At 44.8% G+C, this 20343-nt stretch overlaps 1 protein-coding gene across 1 annotated transcript; it reads right to left on the reverse strand.

The window, feature by feature from the left end:
- On the reverse strand, window positions 1-17600 carry LOC132486405 (protein diaphanous homolog 1-like). Its single transcript, XM_060093515.1, has 10 exons — window positions 17506-17600; window positions 13277-13371; window positions 12850-12951; window positions 12390-12629; window positions 12128-12257; window positions 11271-11396; window positions 10451-10614; window positions 10182-10317; window positions 8180-8266; window positions 1-1923 (listed from the first exon to the last, which is right to left on the reverse strand). The coding sequence occupies exons 2-10, from the start codon at window positions 13346-13348 to the stop codon at window positions 1766-1768; spliced, it is 1215 nt and encodes a 404-aa protein (XP_059949498.1). The 5' UTR covers window positions 13349-13371; window positions 17506-17600; the 3' UTR covers window positions 1-1765.
- Window positions 17601-20343: the final 2743 nt, after the last annotated feature.

Below are 20343 nucleotides of genomic sequence, written 5' to 3' on the forward strand. Positions count from 1 at the left end.
TACTGTTTCGATGCTTTATTAACAGTTGAAAACAAACCCAACAAACCGGAGGTGATGACATCCCAGAAGCCCAAGAGGTGAGGGGAACAGGTTTGCATTTTGTCCCTTTTTTTATTATTATTATTAAATGCATCTTAGCAAAAGTAGATTAAAAAAGAAAGGGTCAAAGCCCCAGATGTCAGCAGGGAGGAGGGACCTAGGGGAGCAGCAGGCCCCTGCACCACGGTCCTCCCAGAAATAGTGCAAAGGACCTGCTGTTGCCCCTCCACACACAGGCTCTAACAACCAGAACCCTCCTTCCAGGCCTCAAGGCTTCCCTGCAGGCGCCCTTAGGTCTCCTAAGCTCCCCCTTGCTCTAATAACTATACTTTTGCGCCAGGCCCTACCAGTGCCATTCTCTCTCCCAGGGGTGGGAAGCTGAAAGGAGCACAGGAGGGCAAAGTGTCACCTTGACCGGAGAATCTGAGCTTCCTGTGGCTGGGACTGCCAAAGAGTCTGGCCTGCCCACTGCAGAGAAGAGAGCAGGGTGGGGCACAGCCTGTGCACACTGCTCCAGAGTGGCCAGTTAGCATTTGCACATTTGGCTTGATAAATATATTAAATTTATAAAAACTCTGTCGTTTCAGAGCTCCCACTACTCTTAGGCCTGGTCCAGCTCAACAAGAGAAGAGCTTCCCCTTGCCCCAGAGTCAGATGCTGGGAGAGAGAGTCTGCACTGGCCTCAAGGGCCCAGAGGCTTGAGGGCTGAGATGGAGGTCCAGGGGCTTGTTCAGAATTGAGGCTTGTGGGGAGAAATCCCAGGGACTCTGGAACCTGCCATAAAAGCCTCTTACGTTATGGAGGGGAAAGGAGGAAGGAAGAGTTATTTTTCCTAAAAAAAAAAATGCATATAAAAATAGATCCTTTTGCAAAACAATTTCTCAGCCAGGAGGCTCCACCTCCCATTTCCCTGGAGACAGAGGAGAAGGTGTTGGGATGAGATGCACCAAAGCTCTAGGGAGGGCGTGAGAAGGGCCTAGGGCTGGTGCAGAGGGTCCAGAGAGGCAAGGGCAGAGAGCTTGGCAGCAGGCTGGGGGCAGGTCCCACCTGTGCCATGCCTGCTTGCCCTAGGCTCTGGCCTAGGCCACAGGAGAACAGATAAAAGTGGTCCAGGTTCTTTTTGTTTGGGGAGGGCTTTCCCAGAGAGTGGGATAAGGGGGATTTGCTCCCCACTTCCTTGGAAGCAGCTCCCAATGCCCCACCCCTAGTAATAACAAGAGCCAGGGGCAGGGAGAGCAGGGGGGCGGGGTGGTGGTGACAGCAATGAAAGGAAGGACAGAGCCCAGAGGATCACCAGCCCATGCTGTTCTCAGGGCCAGAGAAAACACAAAAGAAAGCACAAACCCAGCAAGACTGACCTAGGCAAAAGCCCACGGGAAAGGTAGGGGCTGAGAAAGCAGGTGGGGCCTTGCCTGAGATGAGGCCACGGAGAACGGAGGAGACACTTGGGGTTAAGGCAGCAAACACAGAGCCTGCTTTGGTAATACGAGAGCCAGGGCTGGCCAGGTTGGCTTCAGGCCTCCCCACACTGCCCTTTCCTTCTGGCCTCCAGGCAGCTGAAGCTGTGTGTGATGTACAGAGAGCAGCAGGCTGGAGACAAAGATGGGGTCAAGGTGATGCGAGTGGCCACCGCAGAGGAATATCTCTGTGACCCTTCAGGCACATGCTGCAGAGCAGGGACAGTCTGGAGCTCCACTGAGGAGCTGCCATGGCCCCAGGACCTGGCTTAGCTTGCACGGCCGAGCAACTCCTTGGCCTCCTCAAGGATGGTGGGGACTTCCTCGCTCTTCTTGGACATCTTGGCAGGAACACAGGTCATGGCATCATCCCTGGTCAGCACTGATTCTAGCTGAGACATGGCTGCACACCCGACCTTCCTGTTGCCTGCAAGAGAAGACATGAGAGATCTCGTCCATGGAAGGCCAGTTTCGAATCCCTATCGATCTCTACGGCAGATACTCGGCCAGAAGCCATGCACACATGGCGGCCCTGTCCAGTTCAGAGGCTCTTCTTTTGAAGAAGGAGGGGAAGAAAGCCAGGAACACATGGAAGATACCTTTGCGGTGGGGAGGGGGCAAGCAGGGAATGTGAGAGTACGGTACAGGTAGGAGAGCAAGCTCTTGAGTTCCTGTGTGAAAAGCAGTAAAAAGTTTGAATACAGCTAGACAGACACAACGGAGTTCAAGTATCAGCAGTGTAATGTAAAGAGAGAGAAGTACTCAAAATCTGTTTTCTCATCAGAGGGTTCTTGGAAGTAAACAGACTCAAGCTTAGTAAACAGTATTGTTTTTGTTTTCTTGGCAGTTCTCAGGAGGCTCCTAGGCCAAAATCACTTTCAGTCAGCCCTGGGCAGGGTCGTCCCAAGCAGAGGAAGGCCTTTAGCAGGCGGCCAGAGGGACTCCCGCAAAGAGGAGCAGCAGCCATGCACTGACGTCACATGATGCCACACTCGCCTGGGTTCCACCAACCCTCCCTCTCTCTCGCCGTGCCCACACGCTGAGCTCTTTTCCACCTCTTCAAGGGCAGCAGCGATGATCCAAATGCCAAGGGCTCTACAAGGTGTGCAATGTGTGTGTGTGGGTGTGTGTAGGGGGAGGGGTAGTGAAAGGTATGTCAGGGAAAGCAGACCTGGGGTCAAGGATGGCCAGGACGAACCCTACAAAGAAATCTTAGCCCAATGGGCTAAGGGATAGTGAAGCTTCAGTTGCCACCCTAAATAGGAAGAGAAGAACCAATCAATCCATGAGCTTCTGTCCTAACTGTCCTAACTCCTGGGCGTCATCCCCAAGACTCACATTCATTCATGGAATCCACATTTATGGTCCCAGTATCCTCAACAAGAAAGCCGTTCCTTGGGACAATGCCCATCTCATGTTGTCTGCCTCTTCCCATGCCCTACAAGCAGCACAGAGAGACTGCAGGTCCCAAAGAGCTGCCTGCCAGGGGTGAAAGAAGCCGGACACAAAGGCCATCATTTCTGTAAAATCTCTAGAATGGGCAAATCCAGAGACAGAAAGTAGGTTTGTGGTTGCCAGGGCCTAGGCGTGGGGAGAATGGGTATGGGGTTTCTTTTTGGGGTCATGAAATGTTCTGGAATTAGTGGTGCTGGTTGTACAACCTTGTGAATATGCTAAAAAAACACTAAATTGTATACTTTAGAAGGGTGAATTTTAGGTATGTGATTTGTATCCAATTAAATAACAAAAAACAAAACAGCTTGCTGGGTCATGGGAAAGCTGGGTGGAGAAAGCAGTACCTAAACCTTAAAGAAGCAGAGACAGAGGAGAGAAGGCCAGCACTCCTAAATGCAGGACAGGGCAGTGGCAGGGCACGAGCAGGAAGGAAGAGGTCCAGAAGAGTCAGTGAACAAAGTGTCCACTTTGCCTTCTTGAGACCAGCAAAAAGCTTTAGGTGGGACGGAAGCCAAACAGGGTCAGAGGGCCCAGGTCTTCACCAGGGCTGTCAGCCTCTGCAGAAACATGACCCAGAGCCACTGTGTTCACACGGCAGAGGCTACCCACGGGTCAGCTGGGAGCACACAGCATGCCCACAGGTTACCAATTTACAGGTCTCCTCCTCCTCCTCCTCCCAGGGACGCGCAGGATTGTCTACCAAGAGGAGAAAGAATAGTGAAGACCCTGGGTGGCAGGCACAGGGCTCATCTGGTTACAGGGGACGGTGTGTGACCAAGACTCCAGGGTTTCACACAAACTACTCCTCGGATTATGAACATGTAATGATGCCTCAGCGACGGACGGGGGAGGAAAGGGGCCCGTAGGAGTGCGACTAGGATGGTCTCCTATCTCCAGCAAAATCTTCCTCAGACCTGCTGAGTTTCTGCTCTGTTTTTGGAATACTCCCTTCTCTAGGACCCTACTTGTCATGTCCAGAAAAGGCAGTGGCTTGATTATCACTTTGCTGCTCCTTTGAATTCAGTCAGGAGCAGTTGAGAAAATATTCCAACTATATTTGTGTGTGTGTGACTCAAGGGGTAAGTACATGTTAAAATAACTTCTGACTCTGGACCCAGGGAAAAGGAACACCTATCCTGGACAACATGGGAAAAGTCAAAGTACAAGTGTGAAGTATCTTCAGCTGTTTCTCTCTTTGGTTTCTTCCTCTAAAACTAAGAAGATACCAGTTGTACCTAATCAAGCACATCTCTATATTTTCCTAGATTCAAAAAGCTTCTGAGGCATTGCAGACTGCATAAAAACTGAGTGGATGGTAAGTCAGGAAAGACCAAAATTTCCCTTTTAAGCCTAGAAGGTAGGTATACTAGGCATGGACCTGATGGTCAGAATCAGGACCCTAAGGTCAGAATCAGGAAGGAGAAAAACTCTTGTTGGAACTGGGAACAGAATCGAGGAATCCTGGCTGCCACTCTGGCTTCAGGGCCACAGTTACGCTGAACAGCTTGACTGTCCAGAAGACAACCTCTCCCAGCCTTTCCCTAACTTGGTACTTGTTAAGACGATTGAAAAGTAGCCACAGAAGCAGATACATATTTTGACTCTACGGGACCAGGGAGGATTATTAACTCCTAGTAGTCCCACAGACTGTGGGGAAAAGGGAACAATCTTGAGACATTGGCCAAAGCTCTCTGAGGCCAGATTTCTAGAAGTTAGGGGTGAGCTAGATAAAAACACCAACGAAATCAGACATGTAACACTAGTATAGATGAATCAGAAAAAGGTTAATGATTTGGAAAAAAAGATATTTATAACACACAGGCTAGGAACTACTACTAAGGAGGAAGTACTCTTGTTAATAAGCTTCCTTAGGGAAGAGGAAACTAGGACAGATGGGGCAATCATTACCAGCCTAAAGAACTCATTATTGTCTACAACACTCCTAATTATAATTCCTGTCCTATTTTTACAAAAGTGGAGGGAGAGATAGTGGTGGTAGAGGATATACTCTTAACCTCTCTAGACAGGTGGTCACTGGAAAACTCCCTGAAGCAATTTCACCATGTCCAGGGCTCTCCTTGCTGGAAGGTATGAAAGAGTATTTCTGGCCTACACAGAGGGCTCGCTGTCATCTCCTGCTCCTCACATAGGCTTAGTGGAAATATTCCTGGACTTGGATTCACAACAGTGGGTTACAGTTCTGGCTCTATCATTAGCCAGTTCTGTAGATCTTGGCAAGACCTTATCTGGGTCTCAAGTCCTGTTACCTACGAGAAGGTGAGATGCTAATCACTGGAGGTCTTCAGCACTGGTCCCAACTCTAAGGTTCTATCAGTGTAGGGAGAGCTTAGCTGGAAGCTGGGAAGTGGCAGAGGGAAGGAAAGGGAGAGGGAGATGAATTTCTTTCTTTCCTTGACTTTTATCCCAGTGAGCAGATGGCCTGTATATAAGCAGCCACAATTCAGACATGGAGATAAAGTTGAGTCATTAAAACCACAAGCTGACTCAATCATCAGCCTGAAATAGTAGCTGTAATACAATCACATGGACTCTTCCCCTTGACACTCAAAGCATTGTTCTCCCACACCCTGCAGATCACAGCAGTTTACATGTCCCTTTTAATGAACCAGCCCTGATAGTAATGCTCCTCTTCCAACTCCTCAATGGGTCTTTGTATACTGGTCACTCCCTCAGGTCTCCAGAGACCAGAAGATGTTTTTTAAACATTCCTTTAAATCCCAGGGCAAAGGCTGTGTCTTTCAATATAGACAGCTGCCTTTCTGGGACTGAGGAGGGCTGTGAGGCAGACCTTTGGTTTTTTAGCTCAAATCAGTCAGTCAGCAGGAAGAGTCAGAGATGGCCAAGCACTGGGTGGACCAGCTAAGGCCGGCAGCCAGTGAGAGAAACCTTTATAGTTTTACAATGTGGCCTTCTGGGTCCAGCCTCTTTCTTCTCCTCTTAATCCTACTGTCGCAGTACAAAAAAAAATACTAAAGCTGTAAAGGGCCCTGGAGACCATTCTAGCCCAACTCTCATTTTAGATGTGAAGAAACTGAGTCCCAGAAACTTGTCTCAGGTAATCTAGACAGCATCAGTTGGATTTGACATTGGGTCTTCTGATACCTACCTAGTCTTATGCTCTTTGCACTCTACTGTGATGCCTGGCCTTCTGTTTATGTTTAATGGAAGGCCATGTCACTTTCTCGGAAATGAATGTACCAGTGTCTACAGGGGTTACCGGGTAACTAGAAATGTCTCCCCTGATTCTCCCAGATATGTTCGGTGTGTTTAGTGACCCCAGAAAGATAAGGATACAAGATGGAGCCAATTTTAAAAGTACGTAGTTCTCATTTTCACCACCTTTTTGCTTCAGAATCTCCTAGTCCTTCTTGCACTGGGAAACAGCACTTTGACTGATCCAGGTCCTCTGCTGAAAGGTTAGGTTCTAACAAAATCCCTGCTTCCTCGGCCTGTAAGTCCTGGTTTCTCACTTGGGAAGAAGTGGAGAATGGGGCCTCTCCAGTAGAGGGAAGCCACTAATGTCTGGCTGCCTGTGTCCAGGAAGCATCTGGGATTTTGGTTTAGTTCCAGAGGAAGAAGCTTAAAAGGGAATTCCCCACCAAAAGTCTGGTGAAGGTTGGCACTTAGCTGAGAGGATAGAGGAAAATAGGGAGAGGCAATGTATTTTTGTTTATCTAGAAACGCTTAATGTCAGGCCACATCACCTTATATGGTGGGGAGGAAACAATGTCGCAAGAATCTCTGAAGACTAAACACACCAAAAATACCACTAGCTTCATACTCTGTCCAAACCTAGATCTATACGACTAAACATGCTATCCCAGAAAGACCTAAGTCCATCACACTCACCTGTCTTCCCCTCCAGAAAGCCTGTACTCAGAGGATGCCAGGAAATAGGTAAGAGTTGTAATGAGGGATTCTTCTGTTTAGGGCAGGTTCTGAAGTCCTACAGAAGAGCCCTCAGAGGGAATTTCCCTCTGGGTATTCAGAGTATTGGCAGAAACAGGCAGTCAGCCATTCACGAAGAAACTCATAGTGATCTACAATGTTTGGGCCAGGACACTGACTCGGTGTGGGCTAACATGCTCCGTACCCTTGATCGTAAGGTCACCTTTACAGGCTGTGACGGGTACTATAGGTCCTACAGATGCCACTGTTAATAGCTAAGCAGTGTCCAAAGCAAACCACACAACTCATCTGTACAATAACCTTGAAGTGAAGCTCCTATCACACAGGCCTACAGAATGCACCAGCCAGGGAACATAGCTTAAACCACCTCAGAAGTACAAACTCTTAATGCTGCCTTCTCTGTAATGCCTACCCTTCAACCTAGGAAAGAAGCCATCATGCCTAGCCCCAAAGGGTCTTCACCAGACTCAGTGGTGCAGGTAACGAGGAGTAGCTTTGGCCATACCTTCTTCTGGACCAGGCTCTTGGCCACCATATACTTCCCTCAAAGGCAATTTAACCGTTGATCCTTCCCCATACTAATGCCTGGATCATTTGTCCTCCTATCCCCATAATTCTTCTTAGAGGCTCTGGCTCAACATAATCCACTTAAATCTTCTGAAGGTCGGGAGAGGAGGCTGCGGGGGAGTAAACGGGGAAGGCAAGTACAGTGGAGGCCAATTACACCCAAGAAAAAGGCGGCTTTCAGACATAGCACAGTCCTTCGGTTGAGATGTTCCTCTACGTTCTTACATCTGGGGAGAATGATGCCTAGCCTTCTCTCTATAGGATTCTACACTTTCTATTATTCTATCTTTTCTGCTTGTGAAGCTGAGAGTAAGGACTCTTATTTTATAAGTAAGGACTTATTTTCTTTGTATTCCTACATCTAATGTACAGTTTTGAATTTACATAAATTTTTTTGTTCATATACACAAACGCCTACTCAGATCTCTGTGTCCTGCACAGTGGTTTGCTTATGCTATGTTTCTGCTTCAAGAATGAGGAGAGGTACAAGAATAATCAAACGTAATATCTGTTGTCAGTCCCTCAAGTCCTAGTTCTCCAAGTCAGCACTTTCTAACATGGTTGGAAGAGGACTAGGTAATCCACTCTAGATGCAGGGACTATTGTGGGGAAGTTTCTAAACCCTCAGAACATCATTACCTGCTCATTAGCCCAAGACAAGCAGGACCAGGAGCAGCGAGGCCTCACTGCCTTCCTTCAACACACAGGCTGGGCTCCGTTTGCTGACTTACCCTGACGGGGTCCTCTCTTCCGCCGGAATGCTGCGCCTGACTGCAGGGCTTCCAGAAGACTGTCCATCACACCTGTCTCATCGCCCTCTGTCATGAACAAAGACGGAGATGTAAGCTCTTCAGCCCCAGTAGCATTCATGTGTTGAGCCCCACAGCAAATGCACTGCTACTGAATTGCTTGCCCTCGCCCAGTTTCTCGGGGCTCAGAGCACACGGAGGGCTCAACCTCAAGTCTCACAGCCCATGTTTACTTGTGTCTGTTTGAAAATGGTTAAAACAAAAGGTTTCACTGGTTACCAACCACTGCAAACCTTGGATAATTTTCCTGCAGTGCCCTCCTCCCTTCCCACCCCCATCAGAACTAGCACAGAGAAGTGTAGACCTGCCTGACTGCAAGACTGGGATACGTACAGAGACCGGGATTATGACATTAATAAGGAACTGTATCACTCTCTATTTATCCTGAAGTGTTTCACTCCGATTTACATAAACCTCTCACGGAAAGCCTGCTTCCAGTTTCAGAGCAGGGCTGAGGAAAGATGAGAGACCACTGATCAAGAGTGTATTTCACTTAAGTACTGCCCCCAGTGGCTGCATCTTCCGGAAGTCAGCTCTGCATCTAAGAGGAGCTTCTGGTTGGAATACAAAGAGTTAATGTAGAATCCTTATTCCAGCCCACTCCGTTTCCATGACAACAGCTAAGGGTGGTGAAATCTGAAACTGTGAAATCCCTAGGAGCCGGCAGGCTGCCAGCCACAAGGCTGGGCTCACTGCTCCCAGTGCCGCCTGCTGGCCAAACACCGCCAGTGCAGCTGCCCTACATTCCCACCTCATTTGCTTGCCCTTGGGGACATGGACCAGGGCAGGGTCCCCTGTGCTGCCTGACGACTGTGTGCAGCCTTCGTCCCACAAATCAGCTGGACTCCACCTTTCCCTATTACATCCTCAACAGTAACTGGGGACAAAGCCTAGAGGCCTGGGGAGAATGGGGGAAGGTGAAGGATACTTGGTGTGGGCTTTTTTAATGGCATGACTAGAGCAAAGTTTGTGGCTTACATACAACTGGAGTAAGGGCAGGGGAACTGCTTCCCAAAAAAGTATAAAGAAAAGACAGAAATGCAGGCAGTTCTGCTTCAGGTCCCTGATCGCGCCACAGAGAGAAGAGTCCCCGGGAGCCGGCGTGTCGGAGCAGCCCTCGCCTCTCGTGCTCAGCAAAGCGTGGATTCTTGCCAGACCCAGCAGCCCGGAGAACCTCTTTACTTAGATGGCTCGTAGCCCCTCAGGTTCAAGAAGGGTGGCACCAGCTCGGGGCTGTGTGCAATGGATGCTGGATTTCCGCTGCCCACAGAGAGAGCAGCCAGAGAGGGGCAGGGAGTCGGCAGCAGGAAAGAAGCAGAAACAGGAAACAGAGGGCCAGTAATTGAGGCCATATGTTTCAACAAAGACATGCTTCTGAGAGTGAAATAGAGATTCTGCTGAAGAAAGAAGAGGGTGGCCAGCTCCCCTGCCCCCTTTCCAGAAGTTCAATCCATTTACAGTCTGATAGGCGTGTACAACTGTGCTGAGGTACTGGGGACACAATACTTAGTGAAATAAGCAGAAAGAGAAGGCAAGCCATTAAAAGACAGGAGCAGGGCCAGGAAAACAGTTTGGGAAAAAGAATGAAAGATGTACTAGAGGGTATGAAAACCGGACGGGGGAATTTCTGGACAGGCAGAAGGCAAGAGTACATGTTACAGAAGTACTAAATCACTGGGGAGATGAGACATAATGCAGAACTAGCAAAGGAGGGAAAAAACTGAGAGTCGAACACTGGAACGTGCATGTAACGGAGTCGGGGTTAAAGTCCAGCATCAGGATCCTGGAGGAAGAAGGCTGCCAAAAATCATTTGCCAGGAGTTGAGCTCAGACATGAGCTGTTCTCTGGCCTCTAGACTCTAGACAGAGAAGCCTTCCAAATGTTCCTGTCTCAACCCATCGGCCCTTCGCCTTCGCTTCTTACCAGCATTCATGTCTATGAGCTGCTCTCTCTTCTGCTGCTTCTCCAGCCGCTCCTTCTCTGCCTTCTCCTTGGCCAGTTTTGCTCGCCGCATCTTCTCCTCTGTCTCCCGCCGCTTCTGGTTCTCCTTGACTGCTTGCTGTGGGAGAAAAAATGAACACGTGGGCATGTATGCACTCACACATGTACACACCCACCACCAACCAACATGAACCCAGTGGAAAGTGAGAAAGGTCCATGAAAGCTTCAGTCGGCAGGTATACCCTGCTTACCACAAACATATTCTTAAAGTTGTGCAGATCCATGAAGAATTCTTCCACAGACACCTTCTTGGGGTCAAAGAGGAAGTACTCGCCCAGCTCCTTATAGAGCGTCTCCATGTTAGAGTGCATCATCCGCAGCTTGTTATACTGTTCCTGTGCATCCTTCACAAAGCTGTGCAGCCAAAGAGTAAAGAGCCAACACCAGGAAGCAGGCCCACTTCTCTAGCCCTGAGGACGACTCACAGATGTGTACTGGCATGCACAAGGATGTGCAACACAGCGCTGTTCATATTAGCAAAACCCAGAAGCAATCTAAACATCCAAACGGGAATGGTAAACCATAAACTATGGTATTCCTAAAGAATAGGAATTGGCAGTTTAAAAAGAGACTGTTCTGCATATACTGCTATGGAAACAGGGCCAAACATATTCAGTGCTAAAGCAATACAGTGCAATTTTTACTAAAATGAATTCATTAGGGTGCAAATCAGAGAGAAGGCCAGTGGCAGTGGTTATCTTTGGGAAGGGGAGGGAGAAGGGAATATGTATGTGTGTGTAGTATGGGGTGTGTGTAGTATGGGGTGTGTGTGTCTGGCAGGTGGGGCAGAGGGCAAGGTCTCAAGGGAGACTTTTACTTTATCTGCATGGTTTGATGCAAACCACAACAATGAGAATGTTTTCAAGAACTATGCATTTAATGAAAAAGCATTTTTTAATGAAAAAGCATTTTTTAAGGAAAAATTGTATAGCATCATACCTATCCTGTTGTCCCCCCACGGGAAGTTCCTTTTTTTCTTAGGGGGCAACTCCCTCCTTTCAAGAAAGGATATGGTCATTTTTTCAACGAACTTGTCTTTCTCATCTGTGGCAGCTGGAAAATTCTGAATATCATGTTCTACATCAGAAATTTGTTTCTTCATCTGATCTAGGTTCTTTTGCAAGTTTTCAGCAGAAACTAAAGTAGACACAAAAAGAGACAGCAAGAGCTTACTACCTCCAGTCTCAATACCCTATTCTGTTCCTCAGGGCACTGCTCCAGTCTGTATATCCAGCTGGTACTTAATTATTTTAGTCCTCTTACGTACTCTCTAACTGTTTCACACAGCTTTTCAGTGAAAGTATAAATTACTTGATGATTAAACCTCCAGCCTCCATAAGCTGGACAATACTAAGAAGAGAGGCTTCATTTAATTTAACAAGCATCTATGAAATCCCCCGGGATCTTGGTCTCATTTATTTTAGAGAACAGGGTTTGGGAGGAAGGAGACATTACACAGAAATATAGAGGGTGGGCAGAAATCTGTTCCCGTTTCTACTGAATGCTGCTTTTTCTTTGCCTAGTCCCAGGACGGTGAGGCCTGGTTTTTGCTAATCCAGTCTACGCTTTCTGAATGAGAAAAACTGTTGACTTAAACTAAAAATACCTGCCTTTCTTCTAGTTGTTTTTTGGTGTCTGGTGTTTCCCTAAGAAGGGAAAGAGTCCTTCCCACTTCTGTACGTGGAGACCTCTCTTCTGCCCGATACTCCTCCCTGTGGCTTAGACATCATGCCTATGCGCTCTCCCGTTCCTTAAAATTGTCTGAACTGAAAATGATCTAAAATCTAGACTGAGTCTTCTTTCCCTACCCCGTGCAGAGATTTCTGGGGCTTGGAAGCACCTTCTAGCTTCACCCCAATCTGCCTCACCTCGGCTGGCTTTCTCCACGTGGGCAAGCTCATCTGGAAACTTGAGGACCTCGGGATAGTTACTCTCACACAACTCAGCCAAGAAGTGCAACAACGTCATCTTCTGATCTGTGGACTTGGTGTCTCGAAGCTTGGGGGAAGAGGAGAAATGGTGAGTCCTGACACGCCCACGATCACCTCAGGCCGACAGCAGTTTGCCACACTGGGCTCCTAGAGGCCACAGCCTTCCCTTCCATCGTCCTGCTCTAACCCCCTGGCTCACCTTACAGAGGAAGCTGATACTGAAGCCGAAAGCACCAGCATTCCTGGAACCAGCATTCATATAGTTTCCAACAAGCAAGGTAATCTCTAGGAGGCTAGCGAAGTTCTCGCTCTTTCGCAACTCCTCACATGCGGCAGTGACAGAAACAATCTCTGGCTTGATATTCTCCACTTGCTCACTGAACTGCAGCTTGAAGAGGATGGCATTGAGGCGAGGCCGCAGGCGGGGCACAGCGCCCATCTGGGGAGAGACAAGCAGTTCCATTATAGCCAACAGAGAGAGAGGAAAGGAAGAAGAAGATACAGTCTTAAGCCTCCTATGGCAGAATCTGAGTTCCAAAGTAGGGAGGAGAAAGAGAGAAAGATGGGTTCAGAATAGACAAGAGGCCAGGAGCAAGTGCACCGGATGCTCTCGGGGAGGAGGGCGTCAGAGAAGAGTCTGTGCCACAGGCCTCACTCACCACCACGCCGAACTGCTCTGACTCAGCCAGATCATCATATTCGTCCTTCAGTTCGGAAAGCATTTTTAACTGCTCTGGCTCTGGCATCTGCTTAATGAGATTCTGCAAGACAGAAGGGACTGTCTAAGTTTGAGGGGGATGAGCTGACAACTTGAGCCTCCTGTCAGTCCCTCGCTCTGCCCAAGGACCACTAAGAAGGAGACACGGGCTGGGGTAGGGGGAGGTGGGGGAGGCAGCTAGTGAGATGGCAGGACTTTTGAAAAATATACCAGAAATAACTTGATCACCAGAGAGATGGAAGCTTATATAAAGCCAGCATTCTTTAAGTCAATGATGCTTACAGAGTCCTCATCGTCTAGGCAGAGAGGAGACAGAGCTAGTGTATAGCAATGCAAAGAGCCAGCTCCAGAATGACCTTGCTCCTTACCTGGATCATAGACTCAGTCAGAACAGCCTCATTCACCTCCAGGATGACATTCTTAATCTCTTGATAGGGCATGCGGAAGGAACCCAAAAAGATTGCTGCCAGGAAATGAGATAAAAGACATGTTCTTCTCAGTCTCTTCCCCCTTCCAGCCCACCCTACAAACCTACGCTGGACAACTTTCCCAGGAGTGCTCTCTCAAAGTCATGATCTGAAACCTCCACCAGTTCCCCACTGCCTGTATAGTTAAGATCCAAGCTCCTGAGCCCAGTGTTTAAGGTTCCCACCTCCCAGCTTTCCCTCCCACGAATCCCCACATTTATGTCACACGCCAGCCACACTGTTCCAAGCACCACATTCTACAAACACCTTGTCTTTGCTCACACAGGAAGTCTTTGATCTCTCTCTCTATACATCAGAAATGTTCACCCTGTTCTATTTTAGTTCCTCACTCCCTTGACTCCATCCTCAAAGCTGCCACTGCCTTGAAATGCTCTGATTCTTAAATTGCCACATCCCATTCCCCAACAAACACTTCCCATCCTTTCAGCTCTCTCACTAATCCCTAAATTGACTCTTCAACCTCATCAGAGTGCTCTCTTGCGTGCTCGCTCTCTCCCACGAGAGAGACGACCATTCCATTTTCTCTGAATGTCTCAGTTCTACTTTGCTTTCTCTGTTTAACCTAGACCCTGTAGTCTACCCTTTCACTCCCACTCTATTATTACTACTATTCTTATTTTCTTGTTTCCTTCTCCTTCCAGTCCTTAGTTAACCCAGCCATCTCATATCTCTCCTCTTACACCTGGGCTGATGAACACTGCAGATCAGATTCTACGAATCTGAAGTGGCACCGGTGATGGTGGGGAATCCTTCTGTGTGTCCCTAGTCCACGCTCTCCCGGCTCTCTTGACAGCTTCTCCATATAAAATATCCCCATTCTCCCAAATGTCCTGCCACTTCCCCATTTGTTCCAAAAAGGCCTTGCTGCTTTTTACTGAGAAAAATTGAAGCCATCGGTCAAATTACTTGCTAAGCTTTCTCTCATGCCACTTATAAACTGAGCAATGGGGGCCCTCAGTTGGAACCAGACTAGAAAAGGCTCGAGTAAGGGCTATTTTGGAATCATCCAGAAGGAAACTTGTGCCGACACTTCTTTACGTAAGCTTAGCAGAACTATATCCATATACTTATCCTTTTCTTGTGTTTCAATAGAACAGGTAGCCCTAAGGACCTTTTCCTTCAGCATATACAGTGGGCCTTCCCCATCTGTGGATACAGAGGGCCAACTATACTACACCATTTTATATAAAGGACTTGGATTTCGGTATACGAGGGGGGTTCTGGAACCTATCCCCCACAGATACCGAGGGACAATGATATACACGTTCAAGTTTTTCCTATTAAAAAAAAATCCTCCCTGATTCAACATTCTTAATTACCAACTTCCTTCTTTCCTTCACTTTATAACGTTCTAAAAATATAACAGTCTATTCTTGCTTCCACATTCTCATTAATTCTTCTGTCCCCACAAAGTCAGTGAAAAGATGACAGTCATTTGTCGAGTGTATACTCCATGTAAGACCTAGTATCTTAAACACAATCTACATATATGATCTCATTTAACCCTATTTATTATAATGTATAAGTTTGTATTATTAACCACATTTGATAGAAAAGGAAACATACTTAAAGAAGTTAAGCTACCCGTCCAAGGTCACACTGCTAGTAAGGGTTGGAGCCAGGATTTAAATACAAACGGATTCCACAGCTGCTGTTCTTAACACTTATGCTATACTAAAGTTATTCTTCCCTAGGTCACTGACTTTCCTAATGCCAGATCCAAAAGACACTTGTCCTGTCCCGGTTTTACTTGACTACTACTCCCACTTCTTAGACTATGTCAGACTATTTTTCTTGCTGTTCCTTTCCAGCCTCCTTTGAGGTCTCCCCTTTTTGTTACTTGCCCCCCCAAATATTAATGACCTTCAAAGCAAATTATTGGCTTCAACTATGACTCATATACTATCTCTTAAATTCTTATCTCCAGCCAGACATTCCTCCTGATTTCTATACCCAAATGCCTAATACACCCATCCTGCTGGAGGATTCCCACAGGAACCTTAAATTCTATCCTAAAATTAAGTCAATCATTCCTACCTACCACTCTGCCATCTCTCACTCATGTCCACCATTTCTCCCACAAAAGATAGAATCTGCTCCTGCTGGATTTTCCTATTTCAATAAATGGTACCACTCTCTATAGAGTGATCTTAACCCAAGAAAACATCTCCTTTATCCCCTCTATCAATCACTAAGTTCCATTAATTCTAGCTTCTTAATATCTTCTGCCTTCCTATTCATTCTTACAACTTAGTTTCAGGCCTTGATCACCTCTCGTCTAGTTTAAAGCCATAACATAACACATCTCTCTGCCTAGAGTCTTCCCCTACCCTAGCAATCCGGCCTCATAATCACTGCTGAAGTAGCCCTCCCCCAAACTACATAGGGTTGTATCACTCACTTTCCTGATTAAAATCCCTCCAATAACTTTCACAGTTTTCAGGATAAAATACATACTTCTCAGCCTAAGCCTACCAGACTTCTTTATGATCTAGCCTCTATGTCTATTTCTTGAAAGCTTCTTCAACCACCACTCCCCCACATATGGCCTTTACTCAGCTGTACTCAACTACTTGCAGTTCTTGAACTGCACACATGCCTCTGTGCCTTCATACATGCTGATCCCTCTGCCTGAAACAAGCTAGCCCTCACCCTTCATTTAGTTTGTTGTAAATAGTTTTAAGCAGTACTTCATTTAGAATGACTGAGCTCTCTCCAATACTCCTCCCACTTGATTTAGATGCCCCCTTGCCCAGTGCTCTCATAAGCTTCCTAGCACACCTCCATCATAGCACTTACCAACTTGTGCTATAACCATTATTTCTTTTTCTGTCTCTACCAGACATATGGCTTGTGAGGATAGGGAATACCTTACTTAGTTTTGCATCCTCACCATATAAGAGGCACTTAGTAATCACTGAATCACTAAATAACACCTAGACCCTCCTAATCTCAATTCTCTTCCTAAATTCTGTTTCCCATATTGATATCATTCAACTGGAAATAACAATGTACTACCCCACAGTCTTTTATCATTTTCTAAAATAACAATTGCTCATTTTAATGTTGCTAGAGATAATCTTGAGAAGAGGAACTATCTCACATCACTTTAATTTCCATAAAAGGACTTACCTACAGACACTATTTAGTAATATCTGTTGCCAATGATCTAAGATTATATAGTCAAGCATAATGTAAAGGCTTACTGTTCTCATTATATCACTGACTTTACTTGTGGGTATGTGTCCTCATTACCTGTGTGATCTTGGCCAAGTCATAACATCTGAACTTTAGTTTTCTCACTTGGTAAAATGGGGACAACAGCCATGTCACTGGATCATGAGTGGGCTTTATGGAATACATACCCTTTCATCTCTGGAACACACACCTAGTATGTGCCTAATAGCGCCTGAAACCTGGCAGACCTTCAAATATTTGTTGAACAAATATTTAAATCTTCATTATGCAACATAAAGTAGGGATATCAACAGTTGAACAAAAAAATGAACATTCATCCTGATCATTAAATACTACCTATATCAACTCTGCAGAGGAGTTTCTGATCTGAAATTTGCCACCAATCAGAGTTATGAGTATAAGTAGCAAGTTCAGAACAGAACTCTTTGAAGTTATTGATCCTACTCTGAGAAGTACAGGATTTACATTATTTATTCTAAACCACAAAGTTACTTTAGATTTAATGGAAGTCAAGCCAGTGCCCACCTTTAAAGGAAATACTTAAAAGAAAATGAGAAAGAAGGACATGTGCAGTGGTTAGAACATTTGTGTTAGATTTTCTGTGGATGCAATGGAAATAGTAATGGCTTTGAAATAAAAAATATGAGGTTCAACTCCCAGACCTGCCTCTTACCCGCTACGTGACTAGGCAAATTCCTAAAAGTCCTATTAGCCTTTATTTTCTTGCCTGTAAAACTAGATGCTAACAAGCTTGCAGTGCTATTGAAGGGATTAGATATCAGGTATTTACTATGCAATGCCAAGAACTAACAAATGGAAGTTTCATATCAAGGGACCCTGGATCCACCAGAATTAAGCTCTTAGAAAAACTCCTTCATATTTAAAATTGCTGAGATCACAGAGTTACTCACAGAGATTCTGGGCTGTCTTTGAATCCAACACCTTTAACTCTTTCACTTTTTTCTTTTGCACAGATTTCTTTTCTTCTCCACCTTCCTGATCCTTCTTGGCTAGCAAGGGAAAGATTAGAAAAGTATGATTAAGGACAAACCACATCTGTGTCTAAATGAACTACTAAATGTCCCAGCCTAGAGATACTCTTCACTTCCTCTCTATTAGTAATGGTCTTCCTATTAAATTTCTTCAAGGATAACCTCCTCTTTAGCCACCCACCCTTCTATTACTGACTTCCCCCTCCAGCTATAATAAATATATCATTTTCATTTCTTTAATAGTTAGCAATAATACTTTCCCACTCATAGCCTATCTACTTGTAGGGAACAGCAAACTTTCTTTCTGTAAAGGACCAAATAGTAAATATTTTAGGCTTTGCAGACTATGTGGTCTGTCTCAACTGCTTAACTCTGCCACTACAGCGTGAAAGCTGTCACAGACAATACATAAACCAATGAGCATGACTATGTTCCAATGAAACTTTACTTACAAAAACAGGTGGTCAGCCTAAGGGCTATAGCTTGCCAACCCCTGTACTAGAGTCTTCCACTGTGTTATCCTTTTGTGCTTATTACTACTTATCTTTCAAGCTCTGTCTTGATCAAGAATTCCCTATAAACATTTTCTTGATTTCCCCAAATGGTTATGATCTCTCTCTGAATCCCCACTGAATGTGATACTTTTTTACAGCAAGTCCTCTCACTGACTTTGTCATAATCACATATAATCTCTCCTCTACAAGATAAGGACTTTGTTATTCCTCTTTGAAAAATCTCATGGCATAAAAACATATTCCTAGTATACAAATATCATGTTGGTACACACACAGAAGGTATAATATACTCCTTTCCTTCTACACTCTTCTCAGATTATCCAAAACCAATGTATTCTTCTCTGATAAATGTAGTCACTCTCTGCTTTGATGAACTAATTTTCGTGGTATCTGTTACTTAGACTTCATTCAACAATTAATAATTCAATGTTCATGACATTTCATATATATCATCTTGATCTTTCTAAATCCTATGTTACTTTTTAAGTGTGGATACCTTCCCACCCCATTTGGATTTTGAACTTCAAGAGCATGGGCAAAATAATTCTTCACTATATCATTCCCTCAGCACCTAACATGACAGTAACATTCTCTCAAAAATGATTTACGCTGCCTATTGAGAAGGATTCAGCAGCAGATAGAAAGAGAAACAGGAACTGTTCTGGATAGACTATTGTAAAATATTTTGTCAACTTTTCAGAAAGGCTTATGGGACTATCTCTTTAAGAAGTATCAAGAAAGTGACAAAGCTAGTTGCCTTTGAGGAGAGGAATGGGGTGCTTGACTATGGAAGAGGGAGGAATACTATTCAACACAAACCCTGTTATACTGGTTGAATTTTAAACCATATGAAAAGTATTACCTGGTACAAATAAATAAGAAAGCGAACAAAAAAGCAAGTTATATGGCAAAAGGTACAAAGAACTATTAATAAAAAAAAATCCTTTGGCCTGAGAGTTTTAACTTGAAGGAAAATGCTAAATAGATGAATATTAGTTATTTAAATAAAGACTTATTGAGTACCTGCATGTACCAGGCTCTGTTCTGGGTACCAGGAATAAAACAAAATAGAAAATAGAGAAAAACTCCTGCCTTCATGGAACTTATATTCTAATAAAGAGAAATAGACAATAAGCCAGCTAATAGATAAAATAGTACATTAGATGGTCATAAGTGCTATGAAAAGAAAACCAAGTAAGGAAGAGAACTGGGGGGATTTGATGAGGGGACGGATTATAACTTTAGTGGGATGACCAGGGAAGGTCTTAGTGAGAATGTGACATGACAGTAAAGACCTTTTAGAAGGTGAGAAAGCAAAGCAATTCAGGCAGAGAGAACAACAAATGCAAAGGCCTGAGACAGAAGCAGGCCCTGATGTGCTAAAGGAAAAGCAAAAAGGTCATTATTGGTGGAGTAGATGGAATGAGGGGGAGAGCTGGAGCTGAAGTCAGAGAGGCCCTAAAGACAGATCATATAAAAAAATGAAAACTATGGGTAGTCAGATAAAAATTTAGACTTAAAACATCCAGACTGTATCACAAAACCTTAGAAGCAGAGGGGCAAAGTACAAGTAAATCTCTCATTTTATATAGATAAAGTGAAAAGATACAGAGTCACTGCTGATGTTGAAAAATAGAAAAAACAGATTCAACTTTTTGCCTGGCAATAAGATAAAAATAAATGAAAAGTATAAATACAAGAAAGGAAGGGATGAAAATGTCATTTCTGTGGAAGATATAACTAGATGTAGAATTCAAGACAACTACTAGAAGTAATAAAGAACTACTAATGAATAATTCAGTAAAGATGACAGATAAAAGACAAGCATATGGGCTTCCAGTTTCACCAAAATGGAGTAGTCCCATGTGGAGGAAATACTATTATATTTAGAAATTGGGGAAGGTAAAGGGACCTAAATGGAAATACAGTTTCTACACTTCACGTGGACTGGTAAAACACTGATATCATTAGACTGGGAAAAGTTACGTGTGTATAATGTAATACCTAGAGCAACACCTAAGCAAACTGTATAAAGTGATATACTCAGGCATTATAAATAAATAAAAATGGAATAAAAAATATTCCAAAAAAACACAGAAAAGAAAAAAGGAGGAAGCATACAGAAAACAAATAACAGTGGCAGACTTAAGCCCTAAAATATCAGTAGTTACCTTTAATATAAACAGTCTAAATATACCAATTAACTGAGATTGGCTGTAGTGTAACTACCTGACAGTTTGGT

The sequence above is a fragment of the Mesoplodon densirostris genome, chromosome 3 (genome assembly GCF_025265405.1).
Source record: "Mesoplodon densirostris isolate mMesDen1 chromosome 3, mMesDen1 primary haplotype, whole genome shotgun sequence".
Classification (NCBI taxonomy): domain Eukaryota; kingdom Metazoa; phylum Chordata; class Mammalia; order Artiodactyla; family Ziphiidae; genus Mesoplodon; species Mesoplodon densirostris.